This window comes from Lepisma saccharinum, chromosome 1, assembly GCF_977018435.1.
Source record: "Lepisma saccharinum chromosome 1, izLepSacc3.1, whole genome shotgun sequence".
Lineage (NCBI taxonomy): Eukaryota > Metazoa > Arthropoda > Insecta > Zygentoma > Lepismatidae > Lepisma > Lepisma saccharinum.
Window position 1 is genome coordinate 90774444 of NC_139229.1, and position 20549 is coordinate 90794992.

At 40.7% G+C, this 20549-nt stretch overlaps 1 protein-coding gene across 1 annotated transcript in view; it reads left to right on the forward strand.

Annotated features, from left to right (window-relative positions):
* LOC145984287 (RNA/RNP complex-1-interacting phosphatase homolog) overlaps nt 1-20549 on the forward strand; it is a 280792-nt gene that overhangs the window by 253296 nt on the left and 6947 nt on the right. Inside the window, exons 7-8 of the mRNA XM_083117930.1 lie at nt 9265-9325; nt 13431-13477. Of these exons, the coding sequence (XP_082974056.1) occupies nt 9265-9325; nt 13431-13477 (108 nt within the window). The remainder of the gene's footprint in view (nt 1-9264; nt 9326-13430; nt 13478-20549) is intronic.

Genomic DNA, 20549 nt, shown 5'->3' on the forward strand with positions numbered 1-20549 from the left:
TGCTATTGGACGCCTGGAATAACGGCGGCCGTACTTTAAGGATAACATTTTAAACAAGAAAGTAAAAAGGAAGACAAACACAGTCGTATCTATTGTAAGTCTGAGGCAGTGTTCGTGTGCCTACCATTCTAATTTTCTGAAGTCTGGAATTGTCTGGGCTCCAAGACTTCTATCTGTCTCGTGTCAATTTTACAGTCATCTCTCTCGTTCTTGATCTCGCCGCTCCGGTGATGAGTCCCAGCTCGAGAGTCAGTTTCATCATTCACTCTCATCGTCGCGATTAGCCAGTCACAGGAAAGCGATGTAAAGTAAGACAAATACAACCATCACCCCCTGTATAGTAGAGTCCCGAGTGGTGCTTTACCTAAGGATCTATGCAACACGCATAACATCCACTGCCGAAAGGAAGAAAGTTCTCTAGGAATTCACGTCACATTTCAACAATTAAGTGTCAGATCCTCGAGGCGATTTTAGTGGGAGTAAAAGTTAAATTTGACAACTCTTTTTCCGTATGGAGTGACGCAATCGTCGACGGATCTGCCTCGAACGCCACAGCACTTTCTCTGTCGTTTCGGTGCCTCCAAGTTCCCTCTCTCTCCCATCATGTTCTGAATACTCTGTATCCATCCTACTTACATTGAAGTAAAACAACCACAATAAACTAGTTATCAAAAGGGATATATTCGGTTCTGTGTTCCATCCTTTAGATTCCTGGACAAAAAGATATCGAGCTACTTAAAGAATTCATCAGTACGTATAGGTGGCGGCCTCCGTGCCGGAGTGGTTAGCACAGCGCGCTACGACGCCAGAGTTTCCGGGTTCGAATCCCGGCCTGAGCATGTGTGTTTATCAGTGTCAATTCATCAATTTCATTCATTCATCATATCATCACTCATCCTCATCTTCGCTATTAGCCAGAAGTGGCAGAAAAGCTAATAAAAATATACCCAATCAATTAAGTACGTAGGTGTGAGGAATTTCGATGGCATGAATATCGACAATTGCACTTAAACCCCCCCCCCTCCTCGACACACACGTATGCCGTCTTTAACGCTGAATTCCAGCCAACTAATTTATTTGACAAATGGAAACAAATCCAGGCTTGGTAGACGAGCATGTTAAATGATCGACTTTTGATCTCGCCACCGAAGTAATTCGAGACCCGGCCTGGGCGCTGGCGTTCTTTGTTAGTGTCCTTTCATCCAATCGGCACTAATCCTCATTGTCGCGATTATCGAAAAGTGCTGGAAAAAGTCGAAAAAATAACAAAAATACAGATTGGATATAAGTGGTTATGTGCAAAAGCTGTTGATTGATTATAAAGTGGACTTAATGAAAAAAATATTAATTAGAAATTGTGGAAAACTAGCCATAAAACCATAGTCCTAATCATCATTAACTTTATATGTCTGTATGTCTTAATAGAGAGAGAGCTATGTTTCTGACATGAAAGAGAAGTAAATTGTAATACCAACTTATAAAATGTGTCTCATGCTAGTGAGTGCTCTTATACCCCTCCATCGCCTCCATCTTGTAAATATTTAAGTATGTATTTAATTAGGAGCCTTGTGCCATTTCTGTAGCTCTCGCCTTGTTTTCATGGCCAGCAACGTGGTGTAATTTATATCCTTTTTCGGTTCTAACTCCCAAGGGTTTTTACATGAGTTAAGATGTAACAAAAGGTGAACTTTTCATGTTAACTTATTTATGGCCTTGCAGCGTGTGACAATATACGCGTAGAAGCTGGCAGTATACTTGCCGGAGATAGTTTCGTTGTTAAGGTGTTGGCGTTGACATTTGATACTGCTGTGAGATGATGGACTGGCAGGCGGGCCTTGGACGAAGTAAACATATTGTAATCATAAAAGACGGGGACAGTTCGAACGTGGAACCAGAGTGGATGTTGCGTGTGTGTGGCATTGGACTTTAAAAAAATCTCTTCCTGTGGACAGGTACATGGTAATTTAATTGTATTGCTGAACCAGTAAACGATATGGATTTTCCAGATTGCATTGTTGTTGTGCTTTTCCAGATTGAATTGTTGTGCTTTTTCCAGATTGTCTCCAGATTGCATTGTTGCTATGCGTAGTATTTTCCAAAATAATGCGCTATTTTTGTGTAGGGTTGTTGCAGAGTGGTGAAAAATTGTTCTAGAGAATCCCACTATTCGCCATTAACGGAGGCATCTTAATGTTAGTTCCAGTATAGTTCTGAAAATATTTAAAGAAACGTGGTCCTTATCTTCCTCACAATGTTGACGAGGCTTGTAGCCCTTTGATGTTACCTGTTCTTGTAAGAATGCCCACATGGACACCGATTACATGTAATCATCATTCATCCTCATTGTCGCGAGTAGCCAAAATGGCAGAAAAGCGGCGCAGAATAACAAAAATACAAATGACAAAATTGTGAGGAAGAAAAAGTTCGAGTTTCTTGAAGTTTGTCCGGAAGTATACTTTCCCATTGTGCTGTAGGTTCTGATCCTGGATAAGGCATTGATGTTTTCCTTCATTTATATAATCAGTTCATCATTCATCTCTATCGTCGCGATTAACCTACATAGTTATATAAGCTGCGTAAAATAAAGGCGTCAAAACGTTTAGGGAAGTTTCACACCGAACCGACAATCGAACGCAGGCTTTTACGGTCTGCGAAGCCACTAGGGTGTGAAACCTTGCTGTTGATTGGCTCTTTTGTGAGCGACATGTTTTTGACTTGTTTAAGTCCACTTTATGCACAGATAGGTTAATCGGGATTGGACCTACAGTTTCAAGTCGGTGCGCACTACTATGTACCTCCACCGGGTATCGAATCCGACAGAGCTTGATTACAAGGCAAGACTATTACCTCTACACCATCGGGGAGGCCCGATTAAAAAAAAAACTGATCTAGTCATCTGTGGAGTTGCGGTAATGGACCGCCTACACAGTGCATGCTTATTGCACGTTTGTGTTAGTTTACAACTATAGCTGGGGCCTCCCCGATGCTGTAGTGATAATGGACTCGCCTGGTTCGGATCCCGCATTGTACTGTAGCTCAAGTCACGATTAGCCTTTCTGTCCATAAAGTGGACTCATAAAAATACAAATCAAATTCCAACTATAAGTGAAGACCTCTGAGTCTCCGGCTACATTCCTCATAAGCTGTCCGGTGACACAACCAGTCTTCTTATGGCTTTAGACACTGAACCAACTCCCGGAAGGAGGGGACTAGTGAACTCACCGAATCGTTGTAAGAAAAGACAACGGTGGCAAAAAACCTAATCTCATTCAGTATGATCATCTACAAGGATCAGAAAGAATCTTGTATGTCATAATAAATAAAAAAGCCTTCGGGTGTAGTCCTGTTAGAGCGAACACGGAGCAAGTCTTCTGGGATGATTGAACTGTTCCGAGAAGCTCAAAGATTTGAATTCGACAGAGTCGTTTTCTTCGTAAACAGTGAAGTGAAATCATGATAAATTGCAGTGCCCCCTACCTCCGGTCATACGCGATGTTAGTCACGTGGCACAACACTTGTTAATTGGAGCTCGGTTTTTGGCGGGTCGCCTCTGTCATCATTATCATCATCCGAGTTTGTGAGGCGATTGTGTCGGCGCCAAGTGGCCGAGTCTGTAATTGAGAGTTGGCTCCTCTGGGAGGGTGGAGCTGATGGTTATCCCGGCTCGATTATCGAGGCTCAGCATCACGGTGTCACAAAAACATGTGCAAGTGCAGGTAAGCAAGCATTCATGTTGGGAGGAAAGGGTTGAAGCGCCAGATCCCTTATCTTCCGTAGCAATATTTATCAACCTCGTCGTTGTTTGAGGATGATTTCTCGCTGCTCGAGAATTAGCAATTAGCTCGCCACCGGTGTCGGTCCTAAGGAGGGAACAATAGTTGATTTTGAAGGATCGAATTTAGTGGCCCCGGTTAATGAGCCCTGTGTTTGCGCTACTTGCTTCGGGAGGACATTCCTCTTCACACTTCACGCGACGTTTGTTCTGAGCGATATATCGTACGGTGCGTTCCCAGAATTTTGATGACTCCACTTGCAATAGGCCAGTTTCTGGACACTTGGCGTATTCTCGCCTCCTGAATGGCTTTTTTCGGTGTTGTCTCGATAAATGCCTGCCTCGGTGTCAATATCTAAACTCAAATTTCGTTCTCGTATCAATTTCTAAATAATACAGGGTGACATAAAGTCTTTTCATTATTTCAAACATTTTTACACGAAACGCGACGTCGTTTTTTTTGGGGGGGGGAGGTTATGGCACCAAAACTTATAAAGTTTTGTTGTGTTAGGCACAGAAATTTCCCCCAAACTCAAAAGTTTGTTGTTTTATTCATGAACTTCAACATGTGGGTCATTTGTTTACGGAGAATGTCTAAACGATACTCAGTATTTCTCCATGTTTTTAGACATCGCTAACGCTTCTGTTATCCTGGTCTTCAGCCTTCCAATATCTGGAAATGATGAGCTGTACACTTTTTCCGTAGTAAATCCCCACAGAAAAAAAAGTCTAGCGGCGTAATATAGGGAAAACGTGGACGCCATGATGCTGGACCATCCCTCCCAATCCAGCGGTTTAAAAATGTGTTTCTCAAGTATCGATGAACACCTAAACCCCAATGTGGAGATTTTTTCCTAACACGTAGACAGAAATTGACTATCGTTTAGACATCCCTAGTGCAAATGGCGCACGTGTTGAAGGTCGTGAATAAAACAACCAACTCGTGCTTTTCGGGGACATTTTGAAAACACAACATTTCTGCTCCAAACACAACAAAACTTTTTGAGTTTTGATGCCATTTCCTTCCAAAAAAAAAAAAAACACGTCTCAACGTAGCGTACTTTTGGTGGAATAAATGTTTGAAATCAGGGAAAGACCTTATGCTCACCCGGTAGGCTATATTCATAAGTAAAAATATACTTATAGTTTCCACCAGTCCAGATAACCTGGAAAAGTCAGGGAAATGTACTGTGGATTTTCAGTGGACCACAGTAAAAATAGTATTGTTGTAATTCTTATAGGTGGCATTTACTTATCAGATACACGTGTTGTATCAGATACGCAGAGCATCGTGTCATAACATTACCACTATTAGCATATTCCTAATGGACATTTATCCAAGGTTCCTCTGAAGTTAACGCAACGGAACGTTCCATAACAGATGACGCCAGCAGTTGCTATCTGGCTTCAAGTGATGTATTACCGAAGACCTCTTCTCCATAAGGCACCTTTGTCTAGAGCACCTAGCAAGAGGCGGGACCGCATGATACAAATGCCCGGTGACAAGTAAGTGATGGCCACACGCAAATATATTGATGATCTGAGGAAGCGGGTTCCTGATAAATCAGCAGGACTCGGGAATTGTTCGTAGCTCGCCATCAGCAAAGGTGCTCGTGTCAACTCCCTCTGGCGGCCTGTATCATCTGTATCCGTGTGTTCTTCAGCGTTGCCAGCGTTGGATTTTGTTGTATTCAGATTTGAATAGACTACCTTTTACCTCAAACGAACTTAATCATTTCTGAATGAAATAATTAACACACTCACAAACAGACACACAGACAGTGTGTCGCCAAATGACGTATTTAGGGGGTCCGAGGACTAACCAAATCGAAAAATAAATAAGAAAAATATTTATTTTTTGGGCAGCTGTTTGTATACAAACTTTATTCATCTTCAGAACTATACACTAAATACATGCGTTTTATCTGTTCATGCATAAAAATAATAATTATTTATCTATTAAATGTAATTATTGTTATTATGTTATTAATTTATTGATTATAAATATTATTATCATTATTAATATGAAAACTGGCACACTTGTTTCGAATACCTGGTGTCGGTGTACAACGCCGATAAACCACAGAACAACTTTCCTTGCTAGCGTTTTGATATTTACAGTTTCGTTTCGACGCTACGAACCCAATAAAATGACAGTACGCGTTAGAAATACCATCATGACAGTATATACACTATCACGATTATCTCTTGTTCTGTGGAAATTTAAAATAATAAGCGTTGTATGGTAATAGCAACTAATAGTACTTGACTCACAAATTGGATGTTAGTAATATCGGACAAGTAGCTACTCCAAAGGGTATTTTTTTATTAATCAGGATGTGTTAATGCTTTTTCGCTGGAAGTGCGCGTTGGGTGATCGACTAAACACAAAAGTTTCTGGGTTCAAGACCTGGTCTGTGCATGCGTTTCCCTGTATGTGTGTCCCTTCATCATTCATTGTTGCAATTCGGCGATGTAGACAAAAAAGCGACGTACAATAAGAAAAATTCTAGTTTATTACTTCGCATGCAAGTACTGTATTTATTTACAATGCACTTTCAACAAAATGCAATAGAAATAATAATAATAAATCGTCTTTATTAGAGCGGGCGTGTTCAGTCTCAAGGGCCGTTCTTGTTTGAGAGATTAATACAATACAATACAAAGAAGAAATAAAGCATATAGACTGAAAAGTATGAAAAGGGTTACATGTAATCTTAATGGATATAAATTGAATTCCAAAAATTATGTAAATTTAAAAAAAGGGAAAAAAGATTTGCATGTAAACTATTGAACATAAGGTATCTAATTTTCGTTGTTTTCATCTTTAGCAACACTATGACAATAATGTGAAATAAAATAATAAATTTTAGGATGAAAACATCAAGAAGACTTATGTGTGGCACGAATGGGAGAGGGAAGAAGAGTTTACAGGAATTTTGTTGGGAAACCTGATGGTAAGAGACCTGTAGGAAGGCCAAGACGAAGATGAAGGGATAACGTTGAGATGGACCGAAAGGAAATGGGTAAGGATGGAAAACTTTGGATTGATATTGCGCCAGGATAGGGACAGATGGAAGGCTTGTGTTGCTGCAGCCATAAACCTTCGGGTTTAAGATGGCTAGAGTTAGAAATAAATAAAGTAACGAGAAGAATCAGATAAATGAGTTTCAACATGATCTGGCAACTCTGATCGAACGGAAGTCCAAGAACCACTAAACGACATTACTCGTTCTCTACCTCCAAGAACGAAAACACGACGACCGAATCTCCCACAGATCCTCTGGAGCTTCCTAAACCAAAAGACGCACGCTGCTCTGCATGAGATTGATGATGTACCCCTGCTGAAGATGTATCGGGTGTAATAATGTCTTCTCCGCCGCCTCGCAGCGCCTGGTCTGTCCGCATGTGGTCCAGAATTGATGCGGATACGTGAAACACAATAAGCGTATCATTGCATGCGCCCGAAGAATAACTGATCCTGCGTTCCTCGTGTTGGAAGAAGGTCAATTCGACTGCTGACCCTCTTGGAAAAACTGCAAAGGATATCAATCTCGGAAATGGTGGTCCTGCTGGAAAAGATGAATGTTTCATTTTTATATTTGTGTATTCTGAGAGTTGGGGAAGTTTTTGTGGTTAGCCGTAGAAGCGACTATGGACGAGTGCATCATCATCAAAGTGTGGTACAAGGATCGACTTTTCTGAAATACCCAAATGTGAACCTTACTTCCACGTAGTACACCTCGGTAACTGCAATGTTGCAGGCCTACGAGGCTCTGGCGTCTGGACTTAAGGCTCTGTAGGGCTGTGTGTGTTCTGTGGTTTTGTCCTTATATGTGCTGTGCGCCCCTTCACATTTAAACTAGGAAAGAAGATTTTAGTCCTCGGAGGCAAGTGTTGATTTTAGTTACGGTAAAAACTGGTCCCTGTATTATGTGTTGAGTGCAAATAATCCCAGTGTTGACACCCGAATAAGATATTTCAGTCAATTCATTCAATCGCACCAATGTATTCAAAAGACATTACCCTCTGGCAGGCAATAGAGGTAAAGGTAACGTCGTCTCCTTGTTATCAAGGGATTCCGGGTTCGATACCCGCTGGAAGTACATAGTGGCACTTTAAACTGTAGATCCAGTCCCGAGTAGCCTATCTGTGCATATAGTGGATAACTTCAAAACTTCGAACAGGCAAGGTTGAAAGTATCCGCGGGTGCTGCACTCTAATGTGGAACCACAATGGAAGAAACCTGCGCAGACCTGTAACTCCGCACCGTACTCCCGCGTGGAGGGTTGGGGGAGAGTCGGACATGCTTTCTTATGGCCCGAGCGGAAAGGAAAGCTGGGCGGGGACTTTTTGTCCAAGGTTTTTTTTTTTCCTTGTGGTCTCTCTATACTAGATTAATTTTATAGTCCCCTTTCGGAATCGAACCTCGAAGAAACCGTGGTGTAAATTAACCTTAAGAATGTCCTTGGAATTGATCGTCAGAGATTCGAACCGAAACAGAACTATTTAGAGAGAGCTAAAAGGTATTTTTAAAGCTGCACTAATATCTAGACAAAAGCTTAAGGAAACCTGTCGGAGTGAATACTAAGGAAGGTGTTCTAAACAAGCGCAGTTTCAGAATTTTGAATATCACTACGTTTTTTCCAAAGAAGAGAAGTTTTTGACCATCGACGACTAAGCACTAAAAACCTTATATCATGGTATATAGGTTATGTACACATCTATTCAGGTAAGTTGACACACACCTTAACTCCATGAATTGTACCTCATACCTGTATCTGTAGGCAAGTGTAGATACAATATCCTGTTATGCATGGATTGACTAGTCTGAATTGTATTATGTTATTAAAATTGCATTGAAACATTTATATCATATTGATATCGTATACGTAATTCTACTTTCGGTATTTCCACGTATCGTACACATTCTGTTAATAGCTGGACACAAATACAAATACTACTACTACTATTCCAAAAACTTGTTTAAAAATTACAGGCTATACCAAATCTTGAACCCGATCTATGAACACCAAGCGAACCCCGACTTTTCCTGGTGTTTTTACCTTACACTGTTTTCAAGGCATGCCAGAGACCCAGGCTGAAGTCGTGGCCTAGCCTCCATTTTTATACAATACTATTTCATTTCTTTTACGTCGCAATTCTACCTCGTAGGTTAATCGCAACGATGGGAATGAATGATGAACTTAAGAAATTGTTGAATCGACAACACCCATGCCTGTAAAGTCCGACTTTGTGGCGCGTTATGCCAACCACCCCGCCGCGGAGTCTGGCAATAAATCTCTCTTGTTTGTAGGGAACAATCGACTGGTACCAATACAAGCAATTTCATCTAGACTTAATCCTCTACTTCCTGCATAACTACAGTAATTCATGGCGTTAGGCTGTGCACATTTTTTAAAAAATGTTGAAAATGATTTTTTACAGTATTTGGCTCATTTTGACGTTTGTCTCCCTTTTATTGTTTTCAGGTTATTTGATAGGAGTCCACTGTACTCATGGTGTCAATCGAACAGGCTATTTGATATGCAGGTGAGTGTAACGAAGAATACCATGCAATTAAACTCAGAAAAATAGCTTGGTTATATTTTAGTAGGTAATACGGTAGATAAAGACCTAATCGAAAAATGCAGGCTCGACCGTGCCATAGATCTTAAGCTAATACTGAATTATTTTAATTATAGCCCCTCACTGGGACTGTTGACGTCATCAGTGTTTCAAAGACAAGATATTCTGTCGTGGTATCACTGACAAATAATTCCATACAGGTAAAACAGCGGAAACGAAAAATAAGCCGGCTCAGTTGGTAGAGCAATGGCACGCAATGCCAGAGAACCGGATTCAAGTCCTGGTCGAGCCTGCAATTTTCGATTGAATTTCTACGTAGTATATTTCCGTTGTGTGCCAGATTATAAAGTATAATAGATTATGTATTTATGAATGAATTTTTTTCTCAGATTAGCACTAAGGACAAAAATAATGTCGTCATAACTTTAGTTGTTTAAGTTTGTTACTTTATTTATTATTATTTCAATAGGCGTGTGTGCGTAGTGTTCGTAGAGAGAATGAGAGATGCTCTTGTAAATTTGATTGATAGAAAAAAAATCATATTTCAAATCAGTTTAGGAAGAAATGGTTGGTGCGGATATCAGATTATATCGATTATCCAGAAAAGGGATATCAGAATATTCGTATGATGACTAATAAAATAAAATGTTACTATTATTTAAGGTTCGACTTGTATATCTACTCAACTGTACAGATTTTTGGTGATTTATAACGTTACGCACTGCCAGTTAGTTTTTCCGCTTACTAATCTGAATAATATGAACAGTTCTGTTTTTCCACCATCATCAGAAAACATACCATGTGGTGAGTGACTCACTTGTTTTTCTAATGCTGTTCTACTTTTCGATGTAAAGGACGATAAGTTTTAATTTTTTTTCCGAATTGTTTCATTTTTTCACCCTATCGTTTCGTGAGATACTGGACAACATCGATCAATCAATCTCAAAGTCGATATATCAATGTCTTGAGTTCGTCCTAACGAACTCGTAGACAAAACTCCCTACAGAATGTCACCTAATATATTCATACGGTCCGCACCGGGAAGGGATATTAACATCACAGAAGAAGCTCTGCCAAACGTCACACTATTTATCAACAAACTCCGTTTTCCATTCTTTGTTCGTTCATGCATGAAACAGCTTCCACGTGTGGTCTCTTGCTTCATTTGAAACCAGACAATGAAGCAATTAATACGCAACTGTATATTTTTTGGTATCTTAAGAAGAGATATTCATCCAGATCAGTAAGTTTCGTCTGTCAGTTAGTATCTTTTCAAATGCTCGAAAGGTCAGTAATAAAACTGTCCGGCGGAGATCTCGTTGAAATTCTTTTGACTTGTATTTCTCCTTTGACAGCTAAACTATTCCAGTACTTTGGACTCCATGCTTCCTGGAAAATCTATAACGTACACCAGTGGTTAGTCTGTATTCTTGAAAACCATCACACAATTAAATATATTCACCCACGAACTTTCTTAGTTTTATACTGCATAAAGTTTTCCAGATGGTAGCGCGCTACAACGTCAGTGTTCCCGGGTTCGAATCCCAGCCTAGGCATGGGTGTTCTTTGTGAGTCTCAATCAATTTCATCATATCATAGATAGCTCATACTTATCTTCGCGCTTAGCCAAACGTGGCAGAAGGGCGAAGTATTTGGTACGGTCAATAAATAACCGGATTAATGACGTGAAAAAGCGAAATATAGGACAGAGCGATGGAACTTACGGGATATGTAGGCCAGGTTGGGGTACGCCACATGTCTGTGAGACGAGTTCCAGACCGCATCGCTAGGTGGCAGCACTCGCAGGGAAGGGAGGTTGTGTGTATGTGCAATGTGCCTCCAAGGCGTCATTCAGTGAGGTGAGTCATGGCGTACACAGTGGCACATTTGTTCTTGACATGCACTCACCACCATACACAGCCGTCAGACGCTCGTAAATGTTCGCTGGTTTGTTGCCCTCTGCCGTCAAAAAGTGTATCACGGATCGCTGAGCCTCCTTTGTGGCACCTGACAATGTGCCACTGTGAACGCCATGACTCACCTCACTGAATGACTGACTGGCGCCTTGGAGGCACATACACAACCTCCCTTCCCTGCCAGTGCTGCCACCTAGCGACGTGGTCTGGAACTCGTCCCGCAGACATGTGGCGTACCCCAGCCTGGCCTACATATCCCGTAAGTTCCATCTCTCTGTCACTTTATTTCGCTTTTTCACGGCATTAATCCGGTTATTTATTGACCGTACCAAATAAAATAAATAAATAAATTAAATCAAGTCTTCCAAATAGTGTGGTGATTAATAGTATCCTCTTGTAATAAAAATTCCCCGGGTTCGATTCTCGATGTAGGCACAAAGTGGTATGAATCCCACTTTAAATTATAGGTCCCGAGTCTCTGGCACATTGTACCATTGTTCTACCAACTGAGCTACCGAGCCACCTCGAGTTTTGCCTGGTGGAATTGTGTCTGTCGGAGATACCACAACGGCATGCCATGCTAGAGGCCCGGGTTCGAATCCTGTACAGCCTGCATTATTATATTAAATATCTACGTAAACTTCATCTACATTGCGTAAGTGCAGTGTTAGTGTCGATCAGAATACTGCGACATCCTAGTAATTGGGTGATTGTTGCCAGTTTTATATATGTTACTACCACCACAAGATCACTCACATTCTTGGGAATCCAAGTGCCCTGTGTTCAAGTTCTGGGCAAGACATGGACATTTCAGTGTGTTTGTTTATTTAGTTATTTCATTACTTCATCATTCATACTCATCTTCATAATTGACCTAAATAGGTAGACAGTGACGTAAAATAGTTATACGTCACGAAAAATATACATATAATCTGCATGAAAGTGTTTTGAGTCCCGAGTAAGGCATGTATATTTCTTAGGTACATCCCTTATTTTCAAGAGTTCATCTTTCATCCTCTTCGTCACGATTAGCCTAGAGACAAAGCAACGTGGACTACAAAGAAAATAATTTCGGAAGTAGCTAAATAAATTAATTGGTTTAAAGGTGGCATTGATGTTAGTTTTTATAGGGACTAATTGGTAAGATTGATTGATTGATTGATTTGGTGTTTTAAGTCCACTTTGTGCACAGTAAGGCTAATTGAGACTGGACCTACAGTTTAAAAAGTGGGATCCGAACCACTATGTGCCTCCACCGGGTATCGAACCCGGGACCCCTACTAACTGGTAAGAATTTCAAGGTAGTTATGCGAGGTGCGACTAATAGGTATCCTACGCATAGATGATGGCAGAGATGTTATCAAATTGCTACTTTTCTTTCCACCTTCATTCTTCAGAGGAACGTACAAGTTTGTGTTACACGTGGCATACACTTGATTAAAATTGAAAATACATTTCCATTTTCCACTCCATAAATTGTTGATTATCTTTTCGCTACGGATACTTATCAATCGCCCCTCGTATAGATTGACATGTCCTTCCTGGACGTATGAACAGAGTGCTGAAGTATACCATCCCGCCTGATAGATATGAATCTTGTTGCGGGAGATAGAAGTTACGAGATTAATGGAAGTTCATGTGATAATTTTTGTGCTGCTGTTACTATGATTTTTAGTGCATTTCGTTATGATGTAAAAAGTTGTTCTTAATTGCATAATCAAGATAAATATATTCTGAACCTAGATGTTAACACGTAAGTCCTGAGTTTGTTAAATTACTGCAAATCTTAATGTTTTCCCGTGCCCTGGGAGGTATCACGTGTATACCGATATACAGTCTCATGTTACTCAATCTCAATTGGTATTGAGATAAATCTATTCTTATGGATATTAATATGCTATAGTTGAACATGGCACGACCGTGTCAAGTTGTAATAGGTATCCGATCTGACAAAATTAATATAATGAAATGATGGAATATTTTATTGTCTATTGATTACGCAGCCCCCACTTTTTGCCAATTTTGCCCCCGCACTATGCTAAACCTTATCTAACAAGGAAAAGTAAACTGTCCTTGCTGTTATAGTAGCATGTTTCATGTTTCAAACAATACCAATTTTTAATTTGAAATGTATGTGTTGATTCGTCTTCCAGGTACATGATCCAGCGACTAGGTATTTCTCCAGAGGAGGCTATTAATAGTGAGTACACTCTTTAACTTATCTTATTAAGTGATTTGTATTTCGTATTTGTGTTACTTAAAAGCAGAACTTCGGTGACGAGATCGAAAATCGACCACTTAATGCGCACGGCCAAAAATGTGAGCACATTCGCTGTATTGGTGCCTTCCACGAAAAGTAGTCGTACTCTATGTAAATAACAAAATGAATTAATCTGAATTTTTTATTGTTTTTAATTTAATTAAGGTTTAAATGTTTGTGAATGCATATAATCTGTATATTTTACCAACAAAAGATATTAGTGTGTATGTCCTTCACAGACAAATTAAGTCAAATTACGCTACATATTTTAAAGTGTCACTTAACATTTTCGTTAATGTTTCCCATGCATTCAGGCTCTGTCATCATACTCAAGTCTTTTTTTCGTTACTTAGTACACACCACAAAGTACTTCATAATTGTATGAAATCAGTTCGTTATGGATATTTTAATCCAATCTCATGTTTAAACCTTTCCATTTTATGTGTGAAATGTCTCACACGTAACTCTTGAATGCCCCTATTGCATTTCTTGGAATGGTTCAGTTAAGTTCTCTCGTGTGCTGGAAGTGTATCTTCGGCATCCCCATCGTGAAGACCGTCTGCGTAAAGGCCAGTTGCTCAGATCATAGAAGGAAAAACAATTTTGTCTCCTCTCGTGTGATTAACGAGCACGAATACCAACCTGTAATGGGCCACTGGCGACAGGGGCGTGATGTATTGCTTTCTGGGAGCAGCCTGCACCAGTATCTGCAACGTTCAATCGCTCAATCATCGGCTGTCTAATTCCAGGCTCATTGATGTCGGACAACTGGATCTGCCGTTGGGAGTTCATTAAATACTTCTTTGCGGGGGCAGGCCTTTGTTTACTTTCCATCCTGTACTTGCGTTGCCACCAAGGTAGTCTGTCGGGGTTCTTTTGTCTGCCTGTGATGATCTTCGTTTCGAGACTGCACAGAATCTACCAGCTGAAATCATGTGAAGAAGGTAAAACTTCATTTACAAAAGCTTCACCGTTTGTACTTTTTCCGATTGTCGCTAACGCTTTAGGGCGAAGAATAATGAGCCAACCAATACGTGACGGTGTTCATAAACAATACACTTCAATCGCTAGGATACGGAGCTTAACTTTTCTCCTGGACACGGTGAAGATACTGTTGATAAATGATTGACGGTATGCATTGTAGATGGTATTTGGTCTGATAAACGTTAGTTGGTGAATTGTACTCTATGTTGATGGTTTTATCCGCTCGAAATCAAGGAAATCATTGCTAAATTATTTGTCTGTTGTTTCTTGTCGCGTATCTGCCACTTTTGGCCAATCGCGACAATAAGGTTAAGCTATGATTATATGAAATTGATGAAGGAGAACACTCAAGAGAACACCCTGGCGGGGATTCGAACAAAAAACCTTCAGTGGCGAAATCGAAACTCGACCACTTAGCGCACTCGCCCACGGAGCCGGCTGACGAAATTATTAAGTGAAAATCATTACATTTAATTTTAACATTAAAATCTATAACTTATATTTTTCATGTCTTGTATGCTTGCTTTACTCAACAACTGTGTTTAAAAGCGGTTATCGGCACAATTTCTGAAAAATTTATTTTGAAAGCAAATTTCGCTGTTATAGAAAATGAGTAGTACCTTTCTAGGTGGCATCGTAATTTTCAACAACGGCCCTTCTCTGCACATGGCACGGCCAACACCTCCCAATCTCTCTTGTAAGGTTCTCTCCCAACTGTGCCTCAATGCAATACTCCATTTGCTGCCAGACAACGCTTCCATTTCTCACATAATTGTCCGTAACTATCATCCTGGCAGTAACTAGACAGTTCCCTTGTCGGCAATTTCCCCATTCCCTGAGAAAAGGCATTAAACACCTTGCATCCCAAAAGCACTCCTTTCCAAAACTATTCGTTCTAATGCGTTACTGGTCAGGAAAAATCAATGGATGCCTTTGGACTTGATCTTCCGTTGATTCCCTGTGGACGTAAACTCAATCCTTGACGGTAACAACGTGCGCTGGTGGTACCATTCGAAGCTGATAGTCGCCTCGGGTCATCTCGTAAAGCTTTTTAGTTGAAACGTCACTGGAAACGTATTTATCTCCACGAGCTCGAGGTAAGGAGGAGAAGAATGGGTTTCGAGACGCATGGCGCATCGCTAATGCAACAGGTTGTTTGAGGACTTAGCGTTGCCGATACTGCGTAAGTCGGTTGATTGATTCCACGACTCCGACTATCTTCTTTTTTTCCCCGCGTCCACTCATTCTCCTGTCGCGTCTTCATCGTCCGCAGTCATTCAGATGACAAAACTAAGGAGTTTAATGCATTTTACGAGCTTTCGGAGATTGCGCACTTGCTCCGTGCGTCGGCGAAAGTGCATCGTCGGGTTTAGTTGCCCGGTGATATATAATATCCGTGTGTGCGCCTCCCGAGTGAAATTTATCGCGTCACGCTGAGCATTCGGATGAGTGATTTAGCATCCCCCGGTTGACTTTTATGTTAAGAGCCCTTTACGGAAAGAGGCCAATAATCATATTGTGCTCCGAGTTAGTAAGGAAAGTCCCTGTGTACTTGTTGCCTTTCCCACGGCTGAATCTGTGACCGCAGTCTCCCGAGTTTCTCGGATCGAGGATGCTCAAAGTTGAAAACCTGTCAGTCATGGTCCGTCGTCACTCTACTGATCCAACGAACCGTTCGCAATGAATTTCGCAACAAATGCTCGAAGCATTGCAGGTCGAAGGTTCGTAGAATGAACCAAACTAGTGTTAAATACCTCTTGAGGCTTTCCTGGAGACGAGTAATGAAAGGATCCTCTCGCGATTGTCGACCTTGACCAGCGAGAGAACATCTTTCTCATCTTCAGGGTGCGAGGTGCATTACACACATCCTTTCCGAATGTGATGATTTTAGTTTCCTCAGACAGAATTTTAACCTTCCCAACGATCGATCTATCAACCATGTTGGTAGATGACGACAATGTTTTAAGTAATGCTTTTAACTTTTTGAGAAGCACGGGCCTTTTCCACTGTTTCTGAGTAGGTTTTATTACCTTGTTAATGTTTTGTGTTTGTCTGTGCAGATACCTTTACAACCTTTCTTCAGGGAATTTTTCTTCGTATACTTTGAAGGATGCAAAATGGCCATATGTGCCGACGCACCCCAAATTTTTACTCATTCACAGTCCACCCAGCTCTGCGCCAGTCAGGCCGTTTCCGAGTACTCCTCTTCTTTCGATAAACCTCTATGATATTGCAAATTACAAATTACATCTGCTTAGAATTAATTCCAGCGCATTCACATGAATTTTCATGTCGCTTGCTTTCGCTGTTGTCTAGATATTCACAATAGTTTCGTGGCTACATAACTATTGTGAATATCTAGACAACAGCGAAAGCAAACCACACGAAGATTCACGCGAATGCTAGTCTAGAAGGAAATTCTAAGTCGATGTCATTTGTCAGAATTGCAATATCATAGCGGTTTATCGAAAGGAGAGGAGTTTGGCTGGCGAGGGGAAAGGTCCAGCTAAGACTTTGCACTGTAGGTGGCAGACTAACCACGTGCAGTATCTTTGCTGTCTGCGCTCTTCAATACACTTCAGTCTCTAGATGGATGGCGTTAGCTCTCGGAAGTCCGCAAACCTTTTCAGAGTTCACCTAGTATTAAGTTCGAGAAAATCTCAATTATCAGAATGTCTGTTGTTTGCAACTGCATTTTGTTGCAATATTATTTGCAATTAAATAAACAAAATTCAATTAGAGCAGCATTCGGGTAAGGGGAACCCGTTGTACTACCAAGAGTGATGATTTTCGTTAGACGAGTTACTTAGTTGACAATCCGATATGTTCACACAAAACAAACCATATTTGTCACGTGCTTGAACGTTGTTCTTGATTGAACGCTTCTAATATTATGTACAGAAAAGAGTAACGAGAATTAAGCAGTCTGGTTGTGTAAGTTTGAAAACAAAATACCTAGTTCAGCGGCCAGTTTGTTACTTAAGGTATCCGATAAATACCATTGGTTTGGCTTCTTGTATGATCATGGACAAGTCTCCGTTGTTTAAAGGCTTTTGATTGATTTGCTTTATTTTACTTCGCTTTTTGTGCCACTTTTGGCTAATTTGCGAAGATGAGGATAATTGATGATTTGATGAATGGACACTCACAAACATCCATGCCCATTCGAACCCGGTACTCCTGGCGTCGTAGCGGGATGTACTAACCACTCGGCTTAAAGCCTTTTGACTCCACCGTTTCACTCCGAGCTGTTTCAGATCTGTTCTTCCATCCTTTAGACACCCCTTCCTTCAACCTTCGTTCTCGTGGATTTCTGAAAGGGAAAATAACTTCTTCACTACTCTGCCCTTCTCCATTCACCCCCAAGCTACTTTAAGTGTTATGTATGAGTGTTGTACAAGATGGTAATTTTGCACAGTATCGCACTTTTCCAAAAATCTTCAGCTCTTCTATTTCCTACGTGCGTAGTGCAGAATTCTCTCATTCTGCTCCGTACAAACTAATGGTCGTATCACATCCTACCTTTAATTTATATTCGTTCATTTCTTTCAGCGATCCGTGATCGTAAATATTTAATTCTGTCACTTTCTCAAACTGAACATCATCTATGGCAAAACATTATCTACCCATGTGTCCAGCTCTGAACGCAATTGTATATTTTGTCTTCCCTGGGCAATCTTTCCCTCCTGTAGAATCTAAAGGGTGTCCCAACAAGAACACCGGATTCAATAACGTGAAAACATTATTTTATTTTCATGAAATGTCATATATTTCTAAATCATTACAAAGAGTACATGTTGCCAGTTAAGAATGAAAAATAATATCTGTGGTGATACGAGGGTTGCTGGAAAAGTTTCTGCAATCAATATGAAGAAAAACATGTGAAATTCTGGGAATGGCTTTATTGTTTTTCAAAGTATTCACCCTTAAGATCGATACACTTTTGCATACGCTCAAACCAAGTTTGAAAACATTTTTCCACTCTGAAGCTGATACCTCAGAAACCGCTGTTCGGAATGCGTCAACAGCTGCTTCACAAATAGCTCACCACGCATTTTATTTTTCATATGTGTTAACAAAAAGAAGTCATTAGGTGATAAATCAGGTGAGTACAGACAATGAGTCATTAATTCAACTTTTTACTGAACAAAAAAATCAACAGATTCGTGTGCTCAGTGGGAACTGGCGTTGTCGTGGTGAAGAATAATTCGTCTATTTTTGTTTGTTTTACGCAATTCATTCATCACTCTGGCAAACAAATTGTTGTATACCACTCAGCATTTACAGTCCTTCGATCTTCTAAGCCTATTGTTGCCACATATCCGGTATAACCGAAGAAACAAGCAATCATTTGCTTGGCAGCACTCCTCGAACGAACAACTTCTGTTGGTTTCGGCTCACTTTAAAACACCCAAACAGTGGATTGCTGTTTAGTTTCGGGTTCGTATAAATATATCCAAGTTTCGTCCCCTGTAACGATGTAGTACGCCAAATTTGACTTTCCTCTGTTGCATTTTTTTTTAGCATTTCTTTACACCAATTTACACGCGCCAGTTTTTGAGCTTCGGTCAAGTTGTGTGAGATCCAACGGCTTGAAAGTTTCCATACGTTCAGATGGCCACGCAAAATCGTATGTATTGCTTTCATGTCAATGTTCAAGGATGCCTGAATCTCACGGTATGTCACATGCCGATCTCTCTCAATCATTTCACGCACAGCATCAACATTACTGGCAACAACAGACGTGGATGGACGACCTTCACTGAGAAATGTTCGACCACGCTGGAATTCGGAAAACGGAAAACGAACTCGTACACAGTCCTATTGGATGGTGCTTCATCCCCAAAAGCCAAATCAAGTCGCTCGATGCATTGTTTCGGTGTTAAACTAAATTTGAAATCATAAAAAAACCATTGCTCCAAAGTGTTCACGAGAATTTTCCATTTCTCACACAAAACTACTTCTTCAAACTGCTGTCAAAAATAAACAAATAGGCTTAAACAAACAATCAAATATAATTTAAACATAAAAAAGGTATATTCTTCCGATTTTTATAATATTGTTACACTAGCGCCATTGTTTGTGGTAGTTTGCAGAAACGTTTCCAGCAACTCTCGTATGTGCCCCACGACTTGCTCTAATGAATCTTAAACAGACGTGCTCCTCGATTTGGCCGATGATGCATCGAATTTCCTCCTTGAGTTGTGGTAGGGTTTAAAGATCGTTTTTATAAACCTGCGATTTCACATACCATACCCCCAAAGGAACAAGTCGGAGGGTGTCAGGTCATATAAACTAGCTGGCCAGTTCTGATCGCCATTGCGCGAAAATACTCGGCCCCGAAACTTGTCGTGCAGGTAGCGCCATTCTGCTGGAACCACAAGTGTTCAATATCCACACCATTCGAATAAGGCACAACCATTTCGTAACCATAAAAGAACAGTACTTAAATACGTACATGACAGCGCCACCAACCGAACAACAAGACAATTGCTCAATTCAAATCTGGCGTTCTTGTTGGGACCCCCTTTAGCTGTCTGAATACCCTAAGATCTCTTGTGGTTCTGCTGATTGGATCTGTCTGCTGTATCTGCTTATTCTAAATATTGTAGTTCCCAAAGCCTCTTGATAAGCGTTCGCCTTTCTAACGCCATTTCAGTTGCTTTTCGACGAAGGCATGCTAGTGATTAACCAGCTATTCCCGTATCACTTCTTCCTTTGTAGGAAAGGGTAATAGCAATGTGGGACAGCTGCCCAATATTTGTATTCTCTTGAACGTCTCGGGCGCTCGGAAGAGACAAGCTTTTACAGGGAGGAGTTTTTCTATTGGGTATTTGTTGTCAAACCGTTGAGTGCCCTGTGACTCTGTCAATATGGTAGTCTCTTCGGGACGGGGTAATGCAGGTAAATTTGTTCCGCATTGAGGTCGCCAAACACGACGAACATAATGGTTGACACAGCCTAAGTTTGTGAAACGAGGATATCCTCCACAAAGAGGTACCGGGAAAAAAGAAGGAGATTGGAGTGG